The following is a 27,067-nucleotide window of genomic DNA, read 5'->3' as shown; positions in this document are numbered from 1 at the left end:
TAGAAATGTATAGGCATGGGATGGGGTGGAGAAGTGTTAGCACTACTGAAAGCAATTTTATTAGACCACTAAGACATCACTTAGACTAAAAATTAAGCCCTTGGCTTTGAATACCACGTGTATTTTTTAGGCCCACAAACTGCACAAGTTACAACGTCACAACAGAAGAATTTGGACGTCACAAGTGGTTTAAAATGCAAGCAACCAAACCAGTTAAATTTACTGCAATAAATGCGTAAAGAATATATTGTCTTATTATCTGAGTATGGGCTTTATTTTTAAAGCTTTTTGTATTTGTTTTGGTATGGGTCCACTTTATGAGTATTTGTCATCCCCTTCAACAGCCAAGATGAAAATTTTTACTTCCCCTAATTTGATCTTATTTAGTTGAAACAAGATATCATCTCCAATTCATCTCTCTGGAGTACAAAATCTTTCATTCAATTGCATTTTCTGGATTCAATTAGTTGTGCCATTCAAAACCGGTAATTCAGCGCACTGACAGCTGCCACCAACACCTGCTCTCCTGTTAACATCAGGGAGGCATTTCAATGATTGTAGACTTCACTACCACAGAGTCAGTACCAAAGTACAGTTCTACAAGGTTACATTTACATTTCAACTCCATGTTGTTTGATTATACACAATTTGGAATCTTTGTCATTCTTATGACAGCAGTTTAAAACATAGTATGTTTCCCTGCAAAACACTATATGAATGGACTGTTAAGCAAGGAAACAGCATTTACCACAGATGATTTCAACTATCAGTGAGGAGTCAGAGACTGAAAAAATACTACTATGAAAATCCTGATCAAGAGCAAACTATAGCTTGATCTTTGAGATAGCAGGGCAATTTCAATGAAAGGATATCTACAGCTATAATTGTATTACATCTGTAATAAAAAATATTATTTTGTTTAAATTTGCCAAATCAACACAGTACACGTGCACATATGTTACTCAAACAGAGCCATGATACAATGATGAAAAGCAATAAATTAATCAGTAAGATGTACTGCTATTCTAGTATTTCTAGTCAAATTTGATCAAGTGGGAATTAAATTGCAGCTCAGAACAAGAATATACTCTAGCCTTCCTGGAACAAACAAGACAAAGATCCATTGGATAATATTAGCTAACTATTCATTTGTGTAGCAATACAAAGTAATAGTGAAAGTCCCAAACATAAGCCTACAAAAAGCAGAATGAGAAAAAGTTACACAAGAGGAAAGAAAAACAAGTCTAAGCAAGACACAATGCTTACACATCTAGATTTAAGTAAATTAGATCACAAATTCTTTTTTCTAAGTTTAAAAACTTCTTAAAGGACTAAAGATAGAGGCAATAGCAGGAACCTGATAGTAGATCACAAACATTTAAATCATATTCCAAGTGAAACTAATTCAATACCTAGGGGTTAGCATAAAATACTTAAATCACACAAGACCACAATAATTTGAAATTAGTTTCTGCAGTCTTGACATTTAGGTAAGGTAAGCTTTGTTCTGATTGACCCTGTTACAGAAGCAGTTATGGGAAGGACCTCATTAGCACAGAGCAACCAAGAATCATCAAGTTATTCAGCAAACCAAAATGTCACAGCCATCTCACATCCTCATATTATTAAATGATAAAGATTAAATGGTATTCCCTGACAACTGAAAACACTGGGAGGATACAGCTATTGATGAATACCTAGGATCTTTTACTTTCTTACAAAAACACTTCTCCTAGGATATGCATGAACCTGCACGTTTCCACAGGGATGATGAATATTCATTTTTCAGGAACTTATCCAGGAAAGGAAAAACTGCACCTTTGCTTCACAACTGTTCCTCTTCTCAGTCCTAACTGGAAAATTAGAAGGAGCTGGCATCTGCAACTAGATCTGCATGGAAGAAGAGCACTCTCCTGTTAGTTAAACTACCTGCTTGAGAAGCAGTGGTGAAAGTTGATGATTACTCATTTGATTCTCCTAGAAGAATGAGAAGTAGGCAACAAAAAAGTTGTTGTTGCTGTTATTTTCTTAACTTTCTTACATATCAAAATGGGTTGTGTCAGAAGAGCTGTATTTCCTGCCTTCATGACTGGAACAAGCAAAATATTAGACTTTTCAGTTGTCATCATAAATACACATAAATACATAAGTTGTCATCATAAATACATAAATAAATATAAATGCCCTCTACATGTTTTAGGCTTAAGATGTTAAGCTGCATTTATTGTAACAAAACCAGAAACTTGATATTACTCCTGGCTGTAGTTATATTTTCAGAATAAGACTACTAATCTTGTCTTGAACCAAAATCAATTAAGTATGCCTTCCATAATTTTGGATTTTATGAAAGATAGAACATTGCATTCATCTTTTGCATTCAACAAATGCAAAAAATAGATAGACAGAGCTTCCACTAAAAATACAAAAATCACCCTACTGAGGCCTTTTATGTATTCACTCTTCTAGTAACAGAAATGTTAAGTCAATTCAAAATTGAAAAGGTCAGTTGTTAGTGTCAAAATTGAACTGCCACAAAACAAGCATACATACATCAAGCAGACAATCAAGGCAAGTATGCCAAGTAACTGACAACTGTAAACTTCTGTCTCATTAAAAGCCTGTCAAATTAACCACCAGGTCAATTTCATTGTTAGAAAAGTTTACAGATGATTCACATGAGAAGGCTTGATTTTTCTGGTCTTCAAAAATAGAAATCTAGCAACCATTTATGAAGTCTGAAAAAGTAAATATCAAAAAGCCTTTTAGCAGAAGGAACATACTTTAATGAAAGTTTAACTAAAAAAAGTAAACAGAAAAGAACTTTTAATGAGTTTCCATGTCTACACAAGATATAGCAAACTAAATGGCAAAGCATTACCTATTTGCAGGAACTTCTGGCTAACACTCTCAGCAAAACCAAATGAATATATTTAGCATAAGTATTTTAGCAGTATTGCAACAGTAACATTTAGAGTAAATTTTCATTTTTAACAATGCTTCTATCTTCTATATTAGAGGATAACAAAATACCAGATGGAGGTATAGTCCAACTGAGATAGAAGGCATAACTAGTAGAAACTTTTTTAATATCTGAATAGTAGTCCTAGAAAAATTAAAATTGCTGCTGCATAGGTAATTCAGCTGAAGTTTTCAGCACTGAATTGGTTATCTCACCAGTGGTATCTTGCTCATGGAGCTGAGCACCCCTGCAAACAGTGGGTACCCATCATGGGTAAAACGAGAGATACCAAGGATTAAACTTAACTTGCCTGGTGGCTCAAACAGAGTAACGGCCTGCTTTAAGGGGAGTTTCAACTAGAAAGAGAAGGAACTTACAGTTGGTAACTTTTTTCTGTATTAAATCTACAGTATTTTTTTTTTCCTTCATCAAATCTACACAGATGCAAATATACACAAGCCCTGAAAATTCAGCATTACACTCAAAACAACATCCTCCTAATTTCAACTTGGTAGTCCTCAAATCCTTATATGCTCTACAAAGACTCTTGAATTCTCTTAACTTAGATACAACATCCTGGAATTGAAAAAAAGAATTTTTGTAATCTAAAGTATTGAATCAATGAATCCAATAATGATGAATGAATCATTAATATTTTTTTAAAATCAAAATATTTTAATTTTTTTTTAATATCTCAGAGAAAAATTGATATCTCAGAATTTTTTTGAAAGTCCATAAAATTCATGGATGGTCCAGGGAAACTGTGGATGCCCCATCCCTGGAAGCGTTCAAGATGAAACTGAACTAGGCCTTGAGCAACCTGGTCTGGTGAAAAGATTCCCCCTCAAGGTACCTGGGTTGGAAGCACATGGCCTTTAAAGGGCCTTCCAACCCAAAACAGTCTATGGCTAGAAGAGAGAAGGGGTAAGAAAGAAGGGACAATTTTTCAAAAGATAATTCCATTGGTACTGGAAAAATTGAACTACAAACAATTCTCCACCTGCAAATATTCCTTTATGGTTAGCTTTTCTGTGAGACAAATGAAACAAACAGCAACTTTTATTGTCAGACATGAAGTATTTAATATAAAAGCTGAGTAATGCAAGCATTTCTTTCAAACTTTAATCTTTTACTATTTTTGTAATAGTAACAAAGAATTAATGTGAGAAATGCAAGCACAGAGAGCTACCAAGGCCTCAAACACACAAGCTCAGAGATAGAGATGGATACAGTGTTTGACCCAAGACCTTGGAGAAGGCTTGAAGCTTTAGAATAAAATAGTGAAACAGACATGAAATAAGAATCAAGATTTGTAGTTTAAGCTGAAATATATTTCTACTTGCTTAAAACATGTCTCATGTAAGCAAATAAAATATGTTAAGCAAGATAGTAGAAGATTTTAAAGATTTTAAATTTTGAAAAGCTCTCAGTTCAACCTGATTACATGAATATCAATTAGTTCATATCTACACTCAAAAACCAATGATTTATAATGATCATTCAAACAAAGTTAATACTTTGTGCGTTCCTGCAGTAAACTCTACATCCAACTGAGGCAAATTGAAAAAGAGGTGCAAGTTTTCTTTCCTCAGACCTTCTGGGGGCAATTTTATGATATCATAAAGTGACCATGAAAGACAGACCTCCCAATGATTTAAACATTAATTATAAAATGCAGTTACCTAAAAACTTGCTTTTTACTATAATCAATATTCAGTTTCAACAAATATTTCCAGAAGTGATATGATCTTGTTGCATCCAAACATATGACTTATCCTTTATTTTAAATATATACTGTCTTTTGACTCGCAAAGCTAAGATCTCAGTGGAAAATCAACAAATTGACTTGCAACCCCCCCATGTTTCCAGGCCAAATCTTCCCATGCCACACCTCAAAAGACAAAATTATAAACAATATTCCAAAATTTGACCCAACTTGAAACAGTATTCCTACTCCCTTTTATTGTAATGACTTGTTCAGTCCAGAAAACCATGTAATTTTATTTTCACTTGTTGCAGTGATTAAAAAAAGATTACTTACTTGCAGCTGAACTGAGTTATCCTGAAGACCTTCTACAATAGGAGAGAATCTATCAACATTCCTCTCCTCTGCTGCTGCTGTTACAGCTTCCAATATTTTTTCAAGGCTGTGAGAAAAGAGAATCATTTCACTCAGGAGAGATATTTAAACTTGTTCATTTGCTATCTTCAAAGCCATGTTGCCAAATTATTCACCTGCCTCAATTTCTTGTAAACATATTTAGGAGGTTTAAGCAATACTTGTTGCCTTTAGAGATTTTTGTAACCAAAGAATGACTTACTGGATTATAAGGGTTAAAAAAAGTATGGTAAGAAATAGTAAGCAAAAGAATCGCTGCATAACTATTTCCATCTAACCAGTACATCCAGATGTGAAAAAGAAAACTCACTGATATGGCCACGATAAAAAAACTCACAAAGGTATGCTGAAAACGGACAATATAATACAGATACTACTTTCAAACCTAAATTGAAAATTTTATAATTTCATTCAGATATAATTTGGGATATTGTAAAATTACCTTATATTTCTTGCTTAAATACAGTACTTACATGTTTTCCTCCCCAACAATGCACATTGCCGATAAGAGTTTAACTATATCCGTCATCATGTTAGTTTGCTTGGGATCAATTGCTTTGGCCAGCAACAAAAGGCTCCTCTCTTCTCCCAAAATTCTTTCCAACCCGTACTAAACAACAGAAGAACATTTGTAAGGGAGGGAATCCAAATGACCATCAAGTATCTAATTAATGACATCAATAGTTCCCCTCAAATAAGTATTTCAAATGACATTTTAGTCTGTGAACTAATCAAAACAAAAAAAAAAAAAAAGAGAAAAAGTCCCAAATGGGTCCCTTATTCTGTAAGAAGGGCATATAACAGCACCAAAAGTTTACATTAGTGTCGTGCAATATTTCTGCAGAGAGAAAGTGGCAGACTTCTGGCAGACAGAAAGAAAACCACAACTGACCAACCCACCACTTCACCAAACTGCATATGGACTTATACTCATCAGGTACTTTATCTAATTGAACTGTAGTAATTTTGTTTCTAGAATAAATAAAATCCCATACCTTATTATTCATGAAGGCTTTCAAACACTGTATAACTTTATGCTGACTCCTTTTCACAAGTCTGTCCTGACTGAAAAAATCAAAATTTTAGTGTAAATAAATGCTCTTTAAATATTAAGAAATGCTAACTTTATATTAAGACTTTATATTAAGATATTTCTATATATAATTAGATATTATATATAATTTATATTATATTTATATTCTATTTATATTTAGAAAAGCTAATTTTATACTAAATACTTACTTTTTTGTCTCAACCAATCGTTCCAAAACATCCAACAGCAATCCCAGACCTTCTTGGCCAAAGTTTACAACCCAGCTAGGAGGGAGAAAAAAGACATTTTAAAAAATTGACATTTTGAAGACTAATCATAGTGAAAGAAAATTATCACCATAAATAAAAGCACGCATAACTGGGTGGTGTTAAACCCAAAATACCTCCAACAGAACACAATAAAAATTTAAAATTTCAGCTACTACCAAAGGCATCTTTTAATGAGGTTAAACCCTTGGCTAGTTGTTTCTTCATATGACAGATGCCTCATGGTCCTGTTTACTATTGCTCAAAACCCCTTGATATCAAATACAAGTAATGCCACACTGACAGCAGCACTAAAAATTACAGGAAGAGAAAAACATATTTTTATATTTTTTTCTTCTAAAAGTAAATACATTATGAAAATAGATTCTCTCTTTCTTCGATGGGTGTTTTATTCTGAAACAGATTAGGCAAATAACTGGAAACTATTTTTGTCAGATCTGGCCCATATCTGTCCTAAAGATAATCCGACAAGATTCATTTTATATTAGCAGAATTATGAGCAGCCACTTTGCTGCACATCCAACAGCTGGGGATGACTGACTAATATACTGATGCATTCTTACTGTCTTTACCTCTGCTTCCACAACAGAACAAAAACTACTTACAATACCCAAAGAAAACACTCAGCTTTTTGTCATTCTGTTATCAGTGCCTCTATTTTCAATGTATTTATCAAAAAGGTCCTCCTAATGAAATTCAACCTGTTGCAACTATTACACAAAAGGGGAAGAAATAGTTGCAGATAACTAGCTATCTGTAATAATATGCACAGCTAGATCACTTGAACCACTTTTAATGAACTGTGATAGCAACTATGAGGTCAAAGCACCTAAATTATTTACCTGAAAATTAGTGACCAAGATTGTCCTTTCAGAAGCTTACTTTTTATAGTGATGGGAAAAAAACCACAGCTTTTTGCAGTAAACCATGGATTTCAATATTTGTTTCTAAGTACCAGAGATCAAAGAACCCAGTAACACTTGATTTAGATTTTCTCTGTGAACTAAAAATACAATTTACAAAAAAGACTAATTGAAAACCCTTTGTCAGAATAACTCAAGCTACTGTAAAGCATGTTTCCTTCCACATAAACCATTATATATTCTAAATAAGACAACTCAATTCAGAAACAAAATAATAGAAAGAAAGTAGCAAATACCCATAGAGAAGACCCATATCAGCAATTCTCCCAAACCAGACACAGAGAAAAGAAAGTTGTGCAATCCTTTTCTAATCATGTCCCAACATTTCATTTACATTATTTTAAACTACAACCTAAAGCGTTTCCCCAAATCATGTGTACAACCACTGTCTTAAATGGTAATTCTAAACAAAAGGATTTAAATAGAATAGAATAGGAAAAAGTACAATTTAATGAAATAAAGTCAGCATTCAGAAATCAAGCTGCATGGAACAAATCAAAATTAAGACTTATCAATGATTACTGAAGAGTTAAACCTTCCTTCAATAAAGCAGGTAAACAAAGGTTGTGCTTTCTTCTGAATAGATAAACCCTACAGGTACAGAAAAAAATACCAGAAGGAAGGAAGGATGAAAGCCTAAAGTAGACTGGACAGAAGCAGCAGCACACATTTAGAAATATATATGTTTTCTGGTGAACAAACTTACACCAAGGTGCCTAACTCTCATTATTGATTACCCTGATAAAAATAAGTTAGAAGATCAAAGACTTGGAAAATATTTCAAAAATTAAAATGAAAAACAACTGACTACTTAGCACTAGAAAACAAAGGGAACTGCTTCTGCATCACATTTAATTTACCTTCTCTTAGTATTACCTTGTATAGATCAGCAACTCTATTAAAAATAACAGACCCACAGAGGATACATAATCAATGAAACAGAAAGAAGTTAAAAACACTCACTAATGCATACATACTCATTAACGAGAAAACCTTCTACATATCCATTAATTTTAATCCATTAAGAAATTAGAATATGATTAATCTCTTCAACATGTGCTAATGATGTTACCTGACAGGATTACTAGTCAAGGACACACGGAGAGATTCTAAGCAAGTGACTAGTCTTTCATCCGTTGACCCAGATTTTAAATCCTGAATAAATTCTTGGGGAGAAATCTTCCTACTGTTCTTGAGACTTCCCTGAAACACAAAAAAAAACACTTGTTCTTTATTTGATGCATATAGAATTTAAACAGATTATTATTAATGGCTAAGTTTCATTTCTGTTCCTTGAAAAATATATAATGTAGACCTGAAAACCTGTAACTGATGCCCATCTACTATTTGCCAAACACTGACTAAATTGGGTCATTTTATGAATAAATTTATTACCAGCAGACAAAAACAACAGGCATGAAATGTACAAATTTATCATACATCCTCAGTGAAATAAAGTTTTTGTATTGAAAGGATTCTGTTTATGCATTGCAAAGATCTTCATAAGTCAATAGTCAACAGAAGAAAAGACCAATAATGATTATGAGGTCCTCTGAAGAGATCACAGGATACATGTCCAGAAGGGTGACTACACTCACATAAGCATACAGAGCAAAGATGCAGCATACCATATATTTTCTACAGAACATATCTAAATACAAAAAAGCAGGCATACAATGGTGCATAAAACTTAGATTTGACTTAATTCATTGCAAGACTCCTTTTTTTCAAAATAGAAGTACAACTGTCATGTTGCACAAAGAGACTTACTAAATACCTCTTGATTAACTAGTGGTTCAAGTCAGTAATTGAAGAGAATTAGATTTGCAGTGCAATAATAACTTGAAATTATTCAGTGTAAATGGTGAGGTAGTCTCATTATATTATTATAGCTAGTTTCATACAGGTGATGTTTTCTCCCTTTGTTAGATCCTCAGGAAATACTGAGAAGTAATCTTTTCTTCTATGAAGTAGATGATCAAATAGTTTCTAGCAAAGAAATGAAGTTAAAAGCTGGGAAGTGTATACAGACAGACCAGGCTGCTGAGCTGCCATCAAGAGGGACATCAACAGACAGGAAAAATGGGAAGAGGAATTTCAGGAAGTTCCACAACAGAAAACTGTAAATCTTGAACCTGAGGAGGAATAAACCCATGCACCAATGTGTGCTGAAGCTACCAGCATGAATGTAGGCTTGTAGGAAAATAGGGGTTGTGACGAATGACAAGCTGACCACAGGTAAGTGCATCACCAGCTGGTTGAGGGAGATGACCCTTCCCCTCAGCTCAGCAGTGGTGAGACATCTAGAGAATTCTGTCCAGTTCCTGACTCCCCAGCATGAGAGACATGGACATATTGGAATGAATCCAGAGAGGGCTGTGGACACAATTACAAGAGAATCTGTAGTACTTGGAGAGGCTGGTGGAACTGAGATTGTTTAGTCCAAGAGAAGGCTCAGGGGAACCCTATCAGTGAAAGGACAAGAAGAACAAATTGAAATACAGGAAATTGGTTAAACATAAGACAACCACAAACTTCCCTCCTCCTCCCTCTGTTTTCTTAAGCACGAGGCTTAAGAAAACAGAGCACTGGTAAAGCACTGGAACAGGTTGCTCAGGCACACTGTGTAGTGTCCCCTATCAGAGATATTAAAATTGGAATATATAAGAAGCTGGATGCAACTATCTCCAGGGTCTCTTCCAATCTAATTCTAAATACCTGCTGCCAGCAATTCTCTGAAAATATAGCATCTCATGTTATATTTTGAAACATCATGTGTAATACATGTCATTCCAAATGTGCTTCTGAATTGATGGATATCCCTACTTGCTTAAGTATGAGGGTAACTTCCAATAACTCTACAAAAAAAAGTAGATGAGATGTACAGCAAAGGATGAGGGTTGAGGTGAGAATCTGGAAGACAGATCTAGGAAACCCAAAAAAAAATTTTAAAAATCAGGAACAATAAATGCTCCCACAAACAAAATGAAACTCAGTAGTTTCAGTTTTCTTTCATGGCTCTTTCCAGCTGGACTCTGCATAGATAAGATAACAGACTGACTAGAGACAAAATGACCAAACTCCCAGCAGCCAAAGTATTTAAATAAATGTTACAAAGAGTTGGAAATTTCAAGAAGTCTCAGAAATTCTGCTGGCAGCTCCTGATGTGCATACACTACTTGATAAGCACTACTTGTATGCCTAAGCATAAGGATTAATATCCTGTGCGGAGAATCTGTCATTTCCAGTGACTTCTCCCAGCAGTTCCTGCTGTAAAATTGACAAAACTGATGTAACCAAAATACTTGTGAGTTGTCAGTAAAATTTCTTTCTTTTGATGCACAGTCATATAGGACAGTTATATGGACAGGACATACAGTTAAGATGGTTAGAAGATATTTTGGAAGGAATTTAATATAATCAACAGCAAATGTGTGCAGTACAAAGGTCACATGGGACAGTCAAACTAGAAGAATTCACTAGAATGACATTTCAGAAAGCCTTATGTGACCCATCTGAAAACAGTGCCACACACAGTGGAGACTCGCATCAACATCCAGAGAGTAACCAGTCATCCCATTTCAGACTCAGCTCCCCACTGGAACATCACCCTATGCAAAAGAACCAGTAAACATGTCTGTACAACAAACTACCACAGTGCTAAGTACCACTTATTCATATTATGCCAAAGTTCTGCAACATAATAAGAATATGATACATCTGCCAGTGCTTAAATAAAATGAGAGCTGCATTTGGTATCAATTGTGAAACAGATTATATTAGCTGTATTTCAGCATGAGAAAAGCTGCTTAAGTTCAAAATGTTCAAGTTTACTGAGAAACAGGAAATATCTTGAGGCATCAATGCCTCTAGAAACTTAATTGCTCAACTGAAGAACAACTGGTCTGTGAGCAGATGCAGCATGAAGTCAGCATTAATTAATCTAGTTAAAACATCACAAGGGCACAATGTGAACAACAAAAACAAAATACTAAGAAGAAAATTCACTCTAAAAACTCGGTTTGTGTGTTTTGAACATATAAAACAGAAAAAATGATGGCTGAGTAACATGATAGCAATGCATTTTATTTCCCCTTGAGTATTAACTCCATAACATGAAATTTTATTTTCAAAACTTTTCTTTTCTGCAGGTATTACTATGCAAGGAGGTGTGCTTTGTGATTATTGGAAAGGAGCTGTGCACTTCTGAGAAACAGAAACCCTGACACTGAGGTCAATAATAAAGCTTTGATTACAGTAGAGCCCACTTGGATCACCAGAGACTGTTTCATTTTCATTGATTCATTAGAGATGCAGTCTCTGTTCTTCATTTTAATAGTTCTTCAAATGATAACTGCTTTAAATGAAACACACTCAGTACTCTCCATAACATTTGTGAATGAGGATATCTTTCCCAAGGCGAAATATCTTAGTACCCATCTCCTTAAAGTTCAAGAAGTATGAAAAGAAGTATGAACCACCAAAAGAAGTTACTGCAGTATCACTCATAGAAGGAGAGGCCCAAAATGGGATTAGTTGCACACAATAGTCAGGAGCTACATGGCACTTCACCTGTTCCAAAAAAGTATGACACTTTCACAAAGTCAAGGTACACCAAAAGTTAGCCAAATACTCTTGAGGTGCAGTGCACTATTCTCTCTAGACTCAGAAGGCACTCAGTCCAACTAACTCAAGGAATGAAAGAGCATGCCTGGAACAAAGAGTTTTCAATGGCAAGGTTTTCAATTTCATCCCAACAGCTCCAGCACTAATCTGAAATCATCTGCAGCACAACTGGATTGAAGTACTGAATCTGTGTCTCACTGAAACAGCTTCTCCCAGTACACAACAGGTGAATGTCACTTCCAGTAAAGACACAACAGCAGAAAGAGAGTTCAGGAAAGACAAATTTGCCTGCATGGATTGCTCTTTTGTCATGTCCCACCAGAGAGAGGAATACATGGTCTAAGCAGCAGAGGGAAGAAAAGAGAAGGGAACAGAAAAAAGAAAATGCTGTTGGGAGCCTTAGGAAAACACACAAGACAACAGTGTGTGATAACAAATCATTGTCCTGGGGGAGGAAACAGACCTGTCCTCTTCAAGAAAGTACCTTATACAGCTCCTCTGGGCATAGTGCAAGAAGCTCCATTGCCAAAACACAAGTGCGACGACATCCAAAGTAAAAAGGAGAATTGTGAACGGCACGCAGAAAGAAGGACCAATGAGACATACTCTGTGGCCAAGAAGCAAAGACATGAAAATCTTTCTCTTGACAAAGAGAGCCCTAACATCACCACCATCAGCATGCTATGATTTCAGCAACAGATGTGAATGCAGCAACTCTGCACAGCCAGTTATGTTCTATTACCACATACTTTTTAGATCAAACAACTGAGGTCTTAAAATACATATAGAGCCTAGGGGTGCCAATGATATATAAACCCTCACATACTATTTTGGGTAGATAAATTTCAAGAATGTTTTAAGATCTACTAGTCTGAAGTTTCTTGATTTCCCATGCAATATCTCTAAAAAAAGAAAAACAAGCTAGACCTAATCTTCTGGTATTAAGGACCTGTTAAGCTATAGATAAGACTAGTAGCTTTGATAAACTCATCTTAAATAAAGTAATCTTTAGGCAGTTAGGTCCTGCACTAGGCATACCTACCTTACTAAAAGTGCTAAAGCTTAACACTAATAATATACATAATGTGAAGCAGACAGTAAGATAAATATCTTACTTAAATTACTACATTTAATGTTTTGGTTTGTCAGTATTTAGTTATAATTACATCCAGATTATTTTTACTGATATCTCTAGTTACATACAGCAGTAAGAGTTGAAGATTGAAACACATGAATTCTAAAACAATCAGAATATCTGAGGACAGGATTAGCTATGCAGCATTTAGCACAGGAGTCAGTTCTCACTCTGCAAAAACTAAGCAGTTCTTTTATGCCAAGTGAATCCTTAATTTGGCCTTTATATACAACTCCTTGCACTGCTTTAGAGCAACCAATCATTATAGGTAAAAAATGGACAATAATTGATTTTGTGCACAACACTTTCATTATCAGTTACTATGTAACATCAAACATGACCTCTATTTTAAGTCAGGCATGAAAAAGGCTCATCAACTGAGGAATTATTTTTAAACAATGCTAGAAAAGAAAAAAGTTCACACCAAACTTTTGCAAGAAGTTTTTGCAGAATCTTTCCATCTCTACTCTTAGCCATATCTTTACCAAAAAGAAATGCTGGTTTCTGTATAGAAGACACATTCCAAGTACAAGTGACTATCTGCCACTATAACTTGTAAAATAGTAAGACAGACACAAACATTTTTAAAGACCACTATGAGAAAGAGAAGATAGTCAAAGGAATGTAACATGCATGCATCACTTTTTCTGACCAACAGGAAATAATGTAAGCTTTTAGCATTTACTTACAGACTTGGAAGCAGTGCTAATATATTGCATCACCATTTCTTTTTTGGTATTAAAATCTTTTTCTCTCAACGGCATCTTCTTGTCTTCATTTAAATTCATATCCTCCTAGAATGGGATAGGAAAAAAAAGAAAAAACAGTCTTAAATACCATACATCAACAGAATTATTTTAATGTAAGAGACTGACTTAAATAGACACAAAAATACAAACTCATACAAGTGAAAGCTGTTATACAAACAACTTTTCATAAGATGTTAATCAAAACCATAAAATCCTTATCCATATTCCCTCTGAACTCAGACTGAAAAAAACAAAAACAGTCAACTATACCCAAGTGCATCACAACCATTTTTAGTACACTCTTTTCTTAGGAAAGACCTACAGTTTCACACATGTGTGCACCAAACTACAGAAGAGCATTATTTAATACTTCCCAAAACATTTATAAATGTACTCAAACCAGTATTTTATATATTTTTAATTTTTAATTTATTCTGTAATTCTCTTTCTCTCTTCCCAAATGGTTCATCTTGGCAGCAGAATGTGGCTTGCACTGAAACAAGTTCACAAATTAATAATCACATTTGCAATAAGCAAGGCCAAAATTCTTAAGGATTAAGTCAAAACATTCAACCATTATCAAAACCCCATCATAATTCATTCACCCCAATATAAATCCAGAGGTCAAAAAGAGCAGAGAGACCTACAATGAAAACCACACAAGTGACACTTCTGAATGTCACTAGCATCTATGACAAAGGGAGTTCTACTGCTCCAGCCTAGAAATGCTCTGATCCTTGTAATCAGTTGCACATCTGGGAGAAATGGCATTTTTCATCATGGTGTAAGTTGATAAATAAAAGGGAAAAGAGAAAAAAAAATAAAATAAAAGTTTTCAGGAACAATTAACGATTTTGGCACAAACATATAAAGCACATACAGCGTGTGATTTACTATGTGCATTGCTCAAGCTTAGCAAGAATTACTGCAGTTATTTTCAGCTGAGACTCATGAGGTGAATCCTCATCAGCTTTGGCAGGAGCAATGCTACAAAATCAGTGAGTAACCATCTTGATACCAAAGTTATTTCACCTAGTCAGAAATCAAAGATGAACAGTACAGACAATCCTTAGAATTTGTACTACACCAAAACTCAAGTTGCCTTGTCCTTCAATAGCTTTCACGCTGAGTAGAAGAGAATGAAGCACAGTTCCTAGAAACATTTACACTTTTGTATAAATCCAAGCTTTGAGAAGTTATTGCAGAAAATGCTTGACCCCTGTCCTGGTTTCAGCTGGGATAGGATTAATTTTGAACTTAACTTAAACTAAAAAAAAAAAAAAACCTTTTCACATTATCATGTAGCTATTGCAAAGTTCATTCTTCTATTTAAAATAGTTTCTTTCAGACTTGCTCTTTCATGTTTTCTGAAAAGCAGTTTCTAAACTTAAATAAAAGTATCTAACTTCTAAACACAAAAAAAAGCCCCAAGAATTAAGAAACCTATCAACATAAACTATATTCCATAAGCCTAGGTATAACAGCAGGTTAATTTATGGGAAATAGTCTGTTTGTGTGTGCAGTAAAAAGTAATTTCTTTGTTCTTGTTTTTAACAAACGAAACATCATTGAGACAATTAATTTATATAGACTAGAGTGATACAGGGGCACAACAGATACTGCTTAGTTAATAAAATACTTCATCCCCATCCTTTATCTCTTAAATAACTGAAATATATTCTACAGGTAAGCAGTACCTCTTTGGAAAAGAAGAATACATCATTTCACATGGATATTTTCCTAATAGCACTAACAGAAACTAAAGGAGGTATATGACAATTATTATCTTTATTATCTGGTTTTATGAGCTCTTTCATAATTTCTGCCATGAAAACCACACAAGATGCCACTGGATAAAATAGTGGGAGAAGGAAGCCATATGCATCCAGGAAAACCCCAAGTACAAGGTAAAGACATTCAGTAAACCCTAAGAATTGAAAAACTTCTCCCTTCAGTTCTAACACATTGACTATTTTTTCCATACAAAATTATTTCTAAAAGCCTGGCTACAACAAATTGTTCAAATTGTTCACCAATCCACCCCTCCAAATCACTTAATTTGATCAGAACAGCAAACTAGAGGCTACAATATATAATTAGCTATGTAATCTACTGTGACTAAACTAGCTTTATTCCAGCCCATTCAAATGTGGATAATCTGAAAAATCCTTTCTGTAGTGCATGTTATAGATAAAACAACACTGATAAAGTAGCTTAATACAAGTTTAAGTGCTTTGTTATTCAATCAAACAAGGAAAGCATTCAAATTATCCGGATGTCATCACTACTTTAACATATTTTGCAAAGTAGCTTTAAAATTGGAATTAATTATTCAAGGATCCATAGATATACACATCTATATTTATCTAGACATGCAGTAGTAGGTTTCTGAGGATTTATTGAAAGTTTTTATTTATTTATTTATGGCACAGTACAACATCACAGACTACCCTATACCAGAATGTCTGTAGGATGGTAGAGAAATACAATCTAAATGCAAGGGGTGTTTTTGAAGGCACTCCTTCAAGTTGTATTAAAAAGAACTCTCCCATTTTCTGAGCAATTATCAGTGACAGCAAAATTTTTAAGAGAAGCAAGACATCAAAGAAAAATGAACCATTTGGCAAGAAGTACAAACACAAAAGTTGGTAACAGTTAATTATTCCTTTCCCTCACCAGTTTAACCACGAAAACCCTGAATGTTATCCTTCATTTACAGTTCTCAAGAGTTCTACAAAAGCTTCCTCAAAACTAAACTATTATCACTGAGTACTAGGAAGTACAAATTGCACAAAGGTACTTCTCTCATTGCACATTGCATTTTCTCCACATGCCAGTCCCTGGTAGTCCCTTTGTATTTCAAGAGTTACTTGTTACTTGCTGTGAGGCAGAGAAAGAAATAATAATCTGGGCATCATTCTCCTTGTTAGTGTTCTCTTGTGCTCTTCAGATTTCAGTCACTCTTTTCTCATGGCCATTTGTGTTTAGTTTTCAATTGCCCAAAATGTCATCATCACGACAAAAAGCTCAACCTACTGAGGTGCTACCAATGCCACGTGGTCTTTGTGACTGCTCTTTTGTAGTGCACTAACAATGACAACTAAGGAAAGAAGCAAATTTGCAGACAAATGCTGCTTTGGAGGCAATTCTTTTTGTGCAAGAGTGACATGGCATATAAATTGAGAAGTAAATGTGACCGTGACATTTGAAGGCACAAAATCTCTTTGTAAAAGTTTCAGATCGTTTTAAAAGGAAGAAAGATCCCCCATTTCTTGTTCCTCCTCAAAACATGTTGCATAATCTCATTTCTAATTTCTGTTTAAATATATTGGACCAAAATTTTGCAAAAATAATTCCAATACTTTATTTCCTGAGAAACACCCTAATAAATACACAATTACAACTCACAACAACAATTATATTAAAAATTCAGGTAAAGATTAGAACACATGCACAGAAGAATACTTGTTCCACCTATCACTTAGCCATGTTGTCATTCTTTAAGTAAAAGAAAGTGTAAGACTCTTACCATCATTTTTTCAAACAGTGCTATGATTTCCCTTTCTGACAGTGGTTTTGTAGCAAAATCCTCCAGGTCCATGGGTGTGGATGACCAATCTGTAGAGTGTGACTGCTTCATATGTGGCAGAGGAGGTCTTTCTTTTTTACTTCTTGGAATTCTTATACTGGCAAATCTATCCAACTGAAAATATAAAAGGTGTAACATATCACATACTGTTTCCATTCCGTGTAACCCTAATTAACATGGGTGTTCTTGGAAGTTGAAAATCCTTATTTTTCTGTGGTAGCTTACCTGTTCTTTAACTGCCTTATTCTAAAGGATTTTCCTAAAGATACATATGATGGTCAGTTGCCTAGCACTGGAGTTAACCAACCAGAATCCCATTACATTATAAAGAAATCATGCAGAACATCAGAATTTTACAGAAAGTTTGGAGGAATAGATATCTACAAAACCAATTTATGAAGAATTCTTTCCAAGCGTTACATGTAGAATATGAGAAAGCAGGCTGATTTACCAAAAGCATAGTTTTAAAGTGGTTTTAGTTACCCAGAAACAGTTGTACTCCTAACATGGCTACAGAATATATAGACATGCAAAGAAACTACTTTTTATTAAAAGACAAGTTAGCATAACTAAGACACTGTTCTATTTATTTTCTTTATATTTCTATTTCTTTTTGCATCATGTAATACAAAATTTAGTGCCTTTGTTCCAATTATTTAGAAAGTCATTTTGGAGAAACCATTGACTCCTCCACGAAAGCTACATAAAGTATGTTTATGATTTCATGAATGATCCTTATGACCAATCCCAAGCAGACATCAATCACTCTGGCTTTATTAACCCTTCCAAGAGCCAAAAACCTTCTTTAGAAAAGTGGTTTGGGTTGTGGGATTTTAAACTGGCTAGATATTTACCAGCTTTTTGATCAAGAGTTACTAAATGAAACTTTAAACATTTTCCATGCTAGAGCCTGTGCTTTAAGGCACATGGAGGCAAGGACCAACAGAAGGCAAAAGCAGTGGACACCTAATGAGATGTGCTACATCATCATCTTTGTAACACCCTTTTGAACACATACGAACAGCATCACATTCCTCAACACAAAATAAAAGTTACGGAAACATTTGATGCATAAGAGATTTTGGACAAGATTTCAACCATATCAACTGACTTCTGTCTTGGAATGCTATGCAAAAATATTCTGAGGCTTCAATATATCTTTAAGATAAGTATCTTGAGACAAGTACATCAGTTACCAAAGTAAATGACAAGTAAAATTATTATAGCATCTGTGGAATTAAGATCAGAGAGAGCAAAGAAAATCAGTAGCAAAAATTGGGTACAAGTGCTCCACTCTAGTCAGAGCAAGAATTGACTATCAGACATCCATGAAGAGAGGTTTAGAGGAAAAATATAAAGACTTTAATTCTTCCAGTTCAAAATTGAAAAGAAACAGTTTTTGGAACATAGAAATAGATTGTAAGCTACTCACAGATGGTTGTAGAACATGCAAAAGCAGAAAATTAATATAGCATAAACATAAAAGAGCTCAGCATGGATGATGGGGCCCTTCTGTGTCACATCAAACCAGCAGGCAATGAGGAATGGCATACTCTACAGGAATAATTACATAGGCAAGACCCAGGAAGACAAAGAATGTAACAAAAGCAAAAGGGAGGCTAACATCACTGGAAGTGAAGTAGTAGTCATCAGTAACAAAAACCATCTTACATCTTGACTGGGAAGCAATTTCCCTTCCTGCTTTTAAAATCAGAAGTCTATGGTAAGCATGGGGAGATGAAGCCAGACTTCAAACTGAAGTGACTAGACAGGAATTGTAAAAAAATCCTATTATTTGAGACTTTTCTTTTCAAGCAATGTCTTTCATAAGTACTGATGAAAGGCAGCATGCCTGCTCCAAAAAATGAGTTAGCCAGTAGCTTCTCCATGCCCCCATATCTTCACTTTTAAGTGCATAACCTAAGATACAAGCCATTGTATTTGCAGCTGGTTCACATACAGACAACAGGTGTAGAAGGAAGACACTTTGGCTAAATAATGGATTTCAGCCCATGAATCTGAACAGAGAACAAATTACATTTTAGACAGCTGTGCCCTAAATTCTTTTTCCAGTATCTCCTGAAAAATCTCAGTCCCTTCTTTACCGTCTGTGCTCCCCAAGTGTCTCCTCTTCCTTCTCCTGCTCCACACAACAGCAGCAATAGAAGTTCTGGCCAGGCAGAACTGCATGCAGTGCCAGAGGTCACCAGAAACAAACAGCCCTTATTCAGGGAGAAGGGCCTATTCCTCCTTGAAAAGTGATATTTCACTTGTTCCCATTTTTAGTTTATGTTTTGGTTTTAATCTTCTCTTGAATATCTAGTAGATGTTTTGCATCATTATACATTCTGCTGTAACCTTTATATTCCCCATATTCACCAAATCCTATACCACTCATCCTAGAGGAGGAAAGCACATCTTGGAATATATTTGATCAGACAGAACATTTAAGACAAATTGAGATAATAGGATTATAAATACATTTAAACATGTGTCAAACTAATTATTTTAAATAATTTAAAACAATGCAACCTAAAAAGAAGATTCCCATACTTTAATAAAAGGGAATTCATAACAAGATTTGCACAGCAGTAGAGTGTGGATATTCTACATATACTTCCCTTTTAAATTATACACTGATAGTGCTTCAGAAAAGTTAATACTTCTCAGTATTCCACACAGGCAAATAATTTCATGGTCCACAGAAAGCACTATACAGAAAGAATAGAAATTTCATTGCTTGGGTGTAATGAAATCTACCACTGATGCTGCTGGCAATCCAAGTGCATAGAGGAGGAAACGGCAAAAAAAAAGTTCAATAATCTTCCATGTTACACCAAAACATTTTAAATCAGGCTAACCAACAGGCTATAGCTAAGCTTAGCTTTGATACAGTTTCACTAGAGTTTAAAGCAGGTTTGACCTTGCATCTTTTCTATTTTTTGGTATTTATTTTATCAATGGATACATATAGATGAATACAGCAACAGTGCTCTAGGAAAGTAAGAAAAATATCTGTATGAGCCAAAATCAAGCAACCATCAAGGATGAATGGCAAGGTTTTATTGGCTTATTTCATAGGCTGACTATTATTCCACTGAGAGCCCATGAAATAAGAAAGTGATTTTATGCCCACACCATGGCCCTGAAAAGTCAAAGTTACACAGAGATCCACAATACAAACTTTCTGACTCATCACACTTACTAATCAGGTCCCTAGAAAGTAAATTTTTTTGTGCTCTGATTTTGATCTTAGTGATGACTTCTTATACCTTTCTCCATAAGAAAATAGTATATATTGAACTTACACATTTGATAATGCAGGAATCAATGGATTAGTTACTGCTAGAATAATTTTTGGCACTACAGCTTATCAAGACATCACCTATTAATAAAGCTGCTATGCATGCAGGAATGCAAGGTGTTACTTCACTGCCACCCTGCCTCCCTCATCCCTCCCTTAATTAATACATCAAAACACCTATTCCTATATTAAGAAATTCCTCAAAAATGAAATCCAGCACACACATGTAAAAAACCACATTCATTATCACTGTAAGTGATGGCCTTAGTAACAGCACTGAAAATGGCCCTTGTGATAGCCCTGCTTCTTCCTCCTCTCCACCCTCTCCAACCTCCTTGTTCTCCTTGACTGCTTTTGCTAAATCTTTTTTGAACAGTTACCTTCATATACATTTCTTCTGCTTGTGTACAGGGCAAGTGACACCAGCACATGTTGATTCTCTGCTTCAGTGGCTCTGTCATCAGGCTTGAACTAACCACAGTGTCTGTCACAGTGACTAGAACAGCTGCGGGCCTGGTGTCTCACTGTCAGATTCAGAGACCTTCTCTCTCTCCTGAGGGCACTGGGCAGTGCTGGGCATGGCTCAGTAGGCCTGGGCCAGGCCCTAACACATTGCAGGAGGTTGGATCCTCCTGCATTGCCAGGGTGGCAGAACACCTTTTCCAAGGCCAAAACTTTCACTGGTTTTTCTGGATTATGCACTTGCTAGGGGTAAAGTGCAAATGCAGACCACTGCCCTAGACACTGGCCCAAACAGTGCCACACACTCCTCCACTCCAAACTATCCAGCTTTTGGGCAAATGTCTGGGTGATGTTCTTAATTAAGAGTCTGATCTTAAACAAGACCTGAACCATATGTAATAATATACTGACTCCAAGAAAAAGATCAGGTTGGTTTCAAGGGTACTCAAAATCTTTAAAATTCTCAAAGGCTACTGTAATCGGTCAGGAGGAGAAGGAATGAAAGGGGGAGGGAAGAAAGATGTAGGAAGATATTGTTACGGGTTCAGGAGAATGCCTGTGCACAAAAAAACTCAAGATGCAGTCAGAATAGCAAAGCAAGTCCATTTCATTAGTTGTGTTTGCAATAAATACATACCAACCCCTGGATGTTGGAGAAGCTGCCGAGCAGGAGATAGAGCACAGCTCCTGAGCGGGAGAGGCAGGAGGGCCACACACCTTCAGGGTGTTCCCTGATGAATACCATGTGCATCATGTCATCCTCTCTCCACCACCCTTACATCTCCCCCTCAGGAGTGGCCAGTTTCAACATCATCTCACATGGGGCCAGTGCATGAGATGAGGTCACAATGGCCCAGGATCACACCTCCATGCCAACAACAGCTTTATCATTCCCCTTTCACAGGATGAATTCCACTGATACATAGTTTCATTTCTGAAGGTTAGGCCTACCAACTAACAATAAGTTCTTCTTCTACATTATCTTGTTGACGGGCACAATCGCAGACCAAATACATCAGGCCTTAGACCCATTTTCGGTCCCTGACACAGGTATCTTCCCCATAGGTTGTCTTTCTGAGGACACAACTTCTGATACCTTATTATGAAGACAGAGCATTACAGAATTATTATGGTTTAACCTAAAATATCTTACTAGAAGTATTGAACAACCTTCTTTCTTTCACTCGCATTCTCATGAAGAGACACACACATTCACATATATATAAAAAATATATTCATATATGTATGGACCATTAAGACACTGATGGTGATCACTAAGCTCAGTCTTTTAGAAGAGTTCTGATATGAAATATATACAGGTAGAAAATATTCCTTTCCTGAGTGAAAGCATAAAGCCAAGAGTATTGCTTATAGCTTTTGCTCTTTTACCGGGTGTTCTTCTCCCTCTGCCTTACAGATATGTAGGACAAAAAGTACTGCCACCCTTTATTTTCAAGTTCACATTTTTCACTGCTTGCTATCTATATACTCAGTAAACACATTTTCACATCTGAAAGATCTGCTCAAGCACTACAGAATAACTCAGTCTCACAGACATTTTGCCAGTCATTTTAGTCACAGAAGCCAACAGCTCAGTCATGAAAGTCTGCTGTAAAACCCTGATGCTAACAGACAACAAAAGCTTAGGGGAACATTAACAACATAGGAAGGAACAAAAGGAGAATACAAAGTGGAACAAATCCTGTGTCTTCACTTGAAATAATTATTATTCCTACTGGATAGGCAACCAACATGATGAACTGGGTTGCAACAATTTATTTCAGTATCTTCAGAACTTAAAGCAACCTACTTACCAGCAGAAATACTTCTCAAAAGATCAAAGGAGTTACTTCCAATGACTCTAAGTCAAAGACCTCTTAACATATTTTTCCTCCTTGAAGCTCCAGAAGATTAAAAAAGTATATTCTTTCTTTTACAGTCAAATTGCTCTACAAGATTAACTTCTTAGTATGTGAGAAATTCCACAGCCAGCAGTAGAGCTTTTAGGAAGAGCAAGACTTGCATAAACCAAGATACACAGAAGAATCCCTTTGATAAAATGACTTCTTATTCCTAATAAGCTCAATCTCAGAGATTATTTTACCAATCTTTAAATTTATAGACTTTAGACTTGTGCACAATCACATTCTAAATGTGTAGACAATATTTCACTCTGAATCTTATTTCTCTATATACTGAAAATTATACAGCCTTTCTAATCTTTAAAGCAGTTGCTACGAAATCAGTATAATTTGATGTCTAAGGAATTTTAGTATGTTTTTCTTTTTTGTCTACATAAGATATCTTTTAATAAAATTCTGTTAATTTGGAGGTTTTTTTAACCTTTCTGAGTCTTACTCTCTTCTCTCTCTGCCAACGCTGAGACAGGCATGCCAGCAAACTGCATCTCAGGAAGATCCTCACCCCCAATAGGCAGGAGGGGACCTAAGAGACAGGGAGAATGGAGGTAGGTCCCTGCTTGGGGTGCCAGGTGAATCCCCTCCCAAACTACCAAGGGAGCTGTCCCAATACATCTTTGTGAGCAGAGAAGGACTAGTGGGTGATATGGTGTGCCTGGTGGCCATTTTGGGCACAGGGAGTACAACATTGATAAAGTTCTCAATTCTGAATCAAGTAAGGATGGGCACCAGAAGAATTGCTACTTTGGGCTTCAGGCAGGCAGATTTTGGCCTTTTTAGGACATGGACTGACAAAGCCCCTTGGAATCAATTCTGAAGGGTAAAGAAGTCCAGGAAGGCTGAAGATACAGAATAAGGAAATAAGGTAATAAGGAAAATTTTAAAGATACAGAAGCAGGCTGTCCCCATATACCATAAGAAAATCCAGGGGAGAAAAAGACCAGCCTGGCTAAACAGAGAACTTTAGGCTGAAACTCAGGGGAAGAGGGAAGAGGGAAGAAAAAAAGCATATCACTTCTGGAAGGAGGGTCAGATAACTTGGGGGGACTACAAGGATGTTGTAAGGTTATGTAAGGTGAAAAAGTAGAAGAGTCAAAGCCAAACTGGAACCTGGTCACTGTTGTTACAGACAACAAAAGTTTCAATGAATACATTACCAGCAAAGTACAGCTATGGAGAGTCTCCATTCTTTGCTGGTTGCAGATGGTAGTGTAGTGTCCAAGGATGACAAAAAGGCTGAGGTATTTAATGCCTTCTTCACCTCAGTCTTCAATACCAAAACCAGTTGTGCTCAGCAAACCCAACTCCCAGAGATTCACGTTAGGGATGGGAAGCCAAGTGAAGCCCCCATAATCCAGGAGGAAATGGCTAGTGATCTGCTGTGCAAGTTAAACACCCACAAGTCTATGGGCATGGATAGGATGTACCAGGGAATAATGAGGGAGCTGGTAAAAGAGCTCACCAATTCCACTTTCAAACATTTACCAGCAGTCCTGATTATTTGGAGAACTTCTAGTTGACTGTAAATTAGCAAATATAAAGGCCACCTAAAAGAAGTATTGGAAAGATGATCCAAGGAACCACAAGCCTGTCAAACTAACCTAGGTACCAGGGGAAGTCTTGGAACAGATCATCCTGAGTGTCAGTATACAGAATGTACAGGACAATTAGGACATCAGGCCCAGCCAGCATGGGTTTGGGAAAGGCAGGTCCTGCCTGACCAACCTGATCTCCTTCTATGATCATTTGACCTAATCAGTGGATAAGGGAAAGGCTGTGGACAGTGCTTCCCTAGACTTCACTGAGGCATTTCACACCATTTCCCACAGCATTCTCATGGAGAAACTGGCTGCTCGTGGCTTGGACAGGTACAGTCTTTGCTGGGTGAAAAACTGTTTGGATGGCTGAATCCAGGGAGTGGTAGTGAATGAGGCCACATCAAGCTGATATCTGATCACAAGTGGGGTTCCCCAAGGCTCAGTATTGGGCCAGTCCTGTTAAATATCTTCATCAGTGATCTGGACTAAGGGGTTAAGTGCTCTCTCAGTTAGTGTGCAGACAACACCACACTGGTTGACAAGTGTTGATCTGTTGGAAGGCAGGAAGGCTCTGCAGAGGAATCTGGACAGGTTGGATCAATGGACTGAGGACAGCAGCCTGATGTTCAAATAAATCCAAGTGCCAGATCCTGAATCTGGGTCACACAAAACCCCTTGCAGAGCTACAGGCTGAGGAACATGGCCAAGCAGAAAAGGACCTGGAGGTGCTGGTTGACAGTGGCTGAAATGAGCCAGCATGTGTCTAGGCAGCCAAGAAGGCCAATGGCATCCTGGCCTGTATCAGAAATAGTGTGGCCACCAGGACCAGGACAATGACCATCTCGCCGGTGATGCTCTGGTGAGACTACACTTCAATCCTGTGTTCAGTTTTGGGCCCCTCACTACAAAAAAGGCATTAAGGTGCTGGAGTGTGTTTAGAGCTGGTGAAAGAAGGGTCTAGAAAGCAAGTCCTATGAGGAACAGCTGAGGGAGCTGGGGATGTTTATGTTGGAGTAGAAGAGGTTCAAGGGGGATCCCACTGCTCTGTACAAATACCTGAAAGAAGGTTTTAGCAAGGCGGGATGTGGCCTCTTCCACCATCTCAAGTGAAAGGATGGGAGGAAATGGCTTTAAGTCGCACCCAGGGAGGTTCAGATTGGACATTAGGAAAAAAAAAATTACTGTCAGAGTAGTTAGGCATTGGAATGAGTTGCCCAGGAGCATGATGGAGTAGCCATCTCTGGAATTGTTCACAAGACATCTGGAGGTGGCACTTGATATAGTTTAGGGGTGATTATGGTGGTGCTATGTTGACAGTAGAACTACATGATCTTGAAGGTATCCTCAAATATTGATGATTCTGTGATTGTTGGAATATGGAGCACTTGGGAGAGATAATTTGATATCTCAGCTACCTGCTTTCCATTTCCCTGTGGAGCAAGAATGCAATTGCCATCTTTCCAGATAGCAAACAATCAAGCTAAAAGAAGCACCTGTGTAAAAACCAAGGTTTTTGAACTTAATGAGGATTTATCACTAAAAGTAGACAATTCATCAGCATCTCACAAATAATCCAATTTAGGTATTGAGAAACAGCCTGCATTTTTAGATTCTCAACATGCTGCTAACATACCTGAATTTAAAAAGAAGTTCCTGGTCACTAACATACAACTGTATTTGTCAGAAATGGGTTGGGAAATACAAATATTTCATAAAGCATAATGAAGCAGTAAGTTAACATGCAAGCGATTGCCCATGAGAAGAAAGGAAATATATTAATTCATTGAAAGCTACAAAATCCAGTCATCTTAAACCTTCAATTTCTTTACCTTCTCTTACTACAAATTTTGTCCTTGTCCCAAAATCACACACAGAAAGATTAAACCAAGAGAAAACTGAGAGGAATAAAAAGTGTCCATTTGAAAGCATACCCTCATTCCAAGATGATGCTGCAAGTAAACAGAATATCTCCCCGACATGTATTTAAAAGTTCTCAAATGTTGTGGTGCTGTAATTTATTTCACTGTTAGCCTTTTACTAAATAGCTGTCATTCCCCTTTTCAAAAATATATATTCATATGAACAATTTGGTACTATCCTGCAAATGAAGTTTCATTACTCTGTGAAGGGGCCTTTTTCATACTCTGAGAAATTTAAGGAGTTGGGGCAAAGTTTGGTTACTACAGAGATGACAGACTTTTTGTTCTTATCCCCAAAATCCACGATAAACCCGCCAATTTTTTGGGGCTACGATTACAAGCTGGACAAGTCCAATAAGCTTTGTAAAGTGCAAAAAGGCAGCAGTCTAGCCTCCTTAAAAGTAAAAAAATGCACCTCACAAAAACAAACAGCAAGATCTCGTGTATCCCGACTACAGCACTTATATGACATTATCAAAACTTGTTTTCTAGTTACCAAAAAATA

At 36.4% G+C, this 27,067-nt stretch overlaps 1 protein-coding gene across 1 annotated transcript in view; it reads right to left on the bottom strand.

Moving 5' to 3' along the window:
• DIAPH3 (diaphanous related formin 3) overlaps positions 1-27,067 on the bottom strand; it is a 212,388-nt gene that overhangs the window by 173,078 nt on the left and 12,243 nt on the right. Inside the window, exons 2-8 of the mRNA XM_077173643.1 lie at positions 17,361-17,534; positions 13,772-13,876; positions 8,394-8,524; positions 6,321-6,395; positions 6,074-6,143; positions 5,552-5,688; positions 5,001-5,106 (exon numbers count right to left, since the gene is read on the bottom strand). Coding sequence (XP_077029758.1) covers positions 5,001-5,106; positions 5,552-5,688; positions 6,074-6,143; positions 6,321-6,395; positions 8,394-8,524; positions 13,772-13,876; positions 17,361-17,534 — 798 coding nt within the window. The remainder of the gene's footprint in view (positions 1-5,000; positions 5,107-5,551; positions 5,689-6,073; positions 6,144-6,320; positions 6,396-8,393; positions 8,525-13,771; positions 13,877-17,360; positions 17,535-27,067) is intronic.

This window comes from Agelaius phoeniceus, chromosome 2 (assembly GCF_051311805.1).
Source record: "Agelaius phoeniceus isolate bAgePho1 chromosome 2, bAgePho1.hap1, whole genome shotgun sequence".
NCBI lineage: Eukaryota > Metazoa > Chordata > Aves > Passeriformes > Icteridae > Agelaius > Agelaius phoeniceus.
This window is presented reverse-complemented; position numbering and strand designations above follow the sequence as displayed.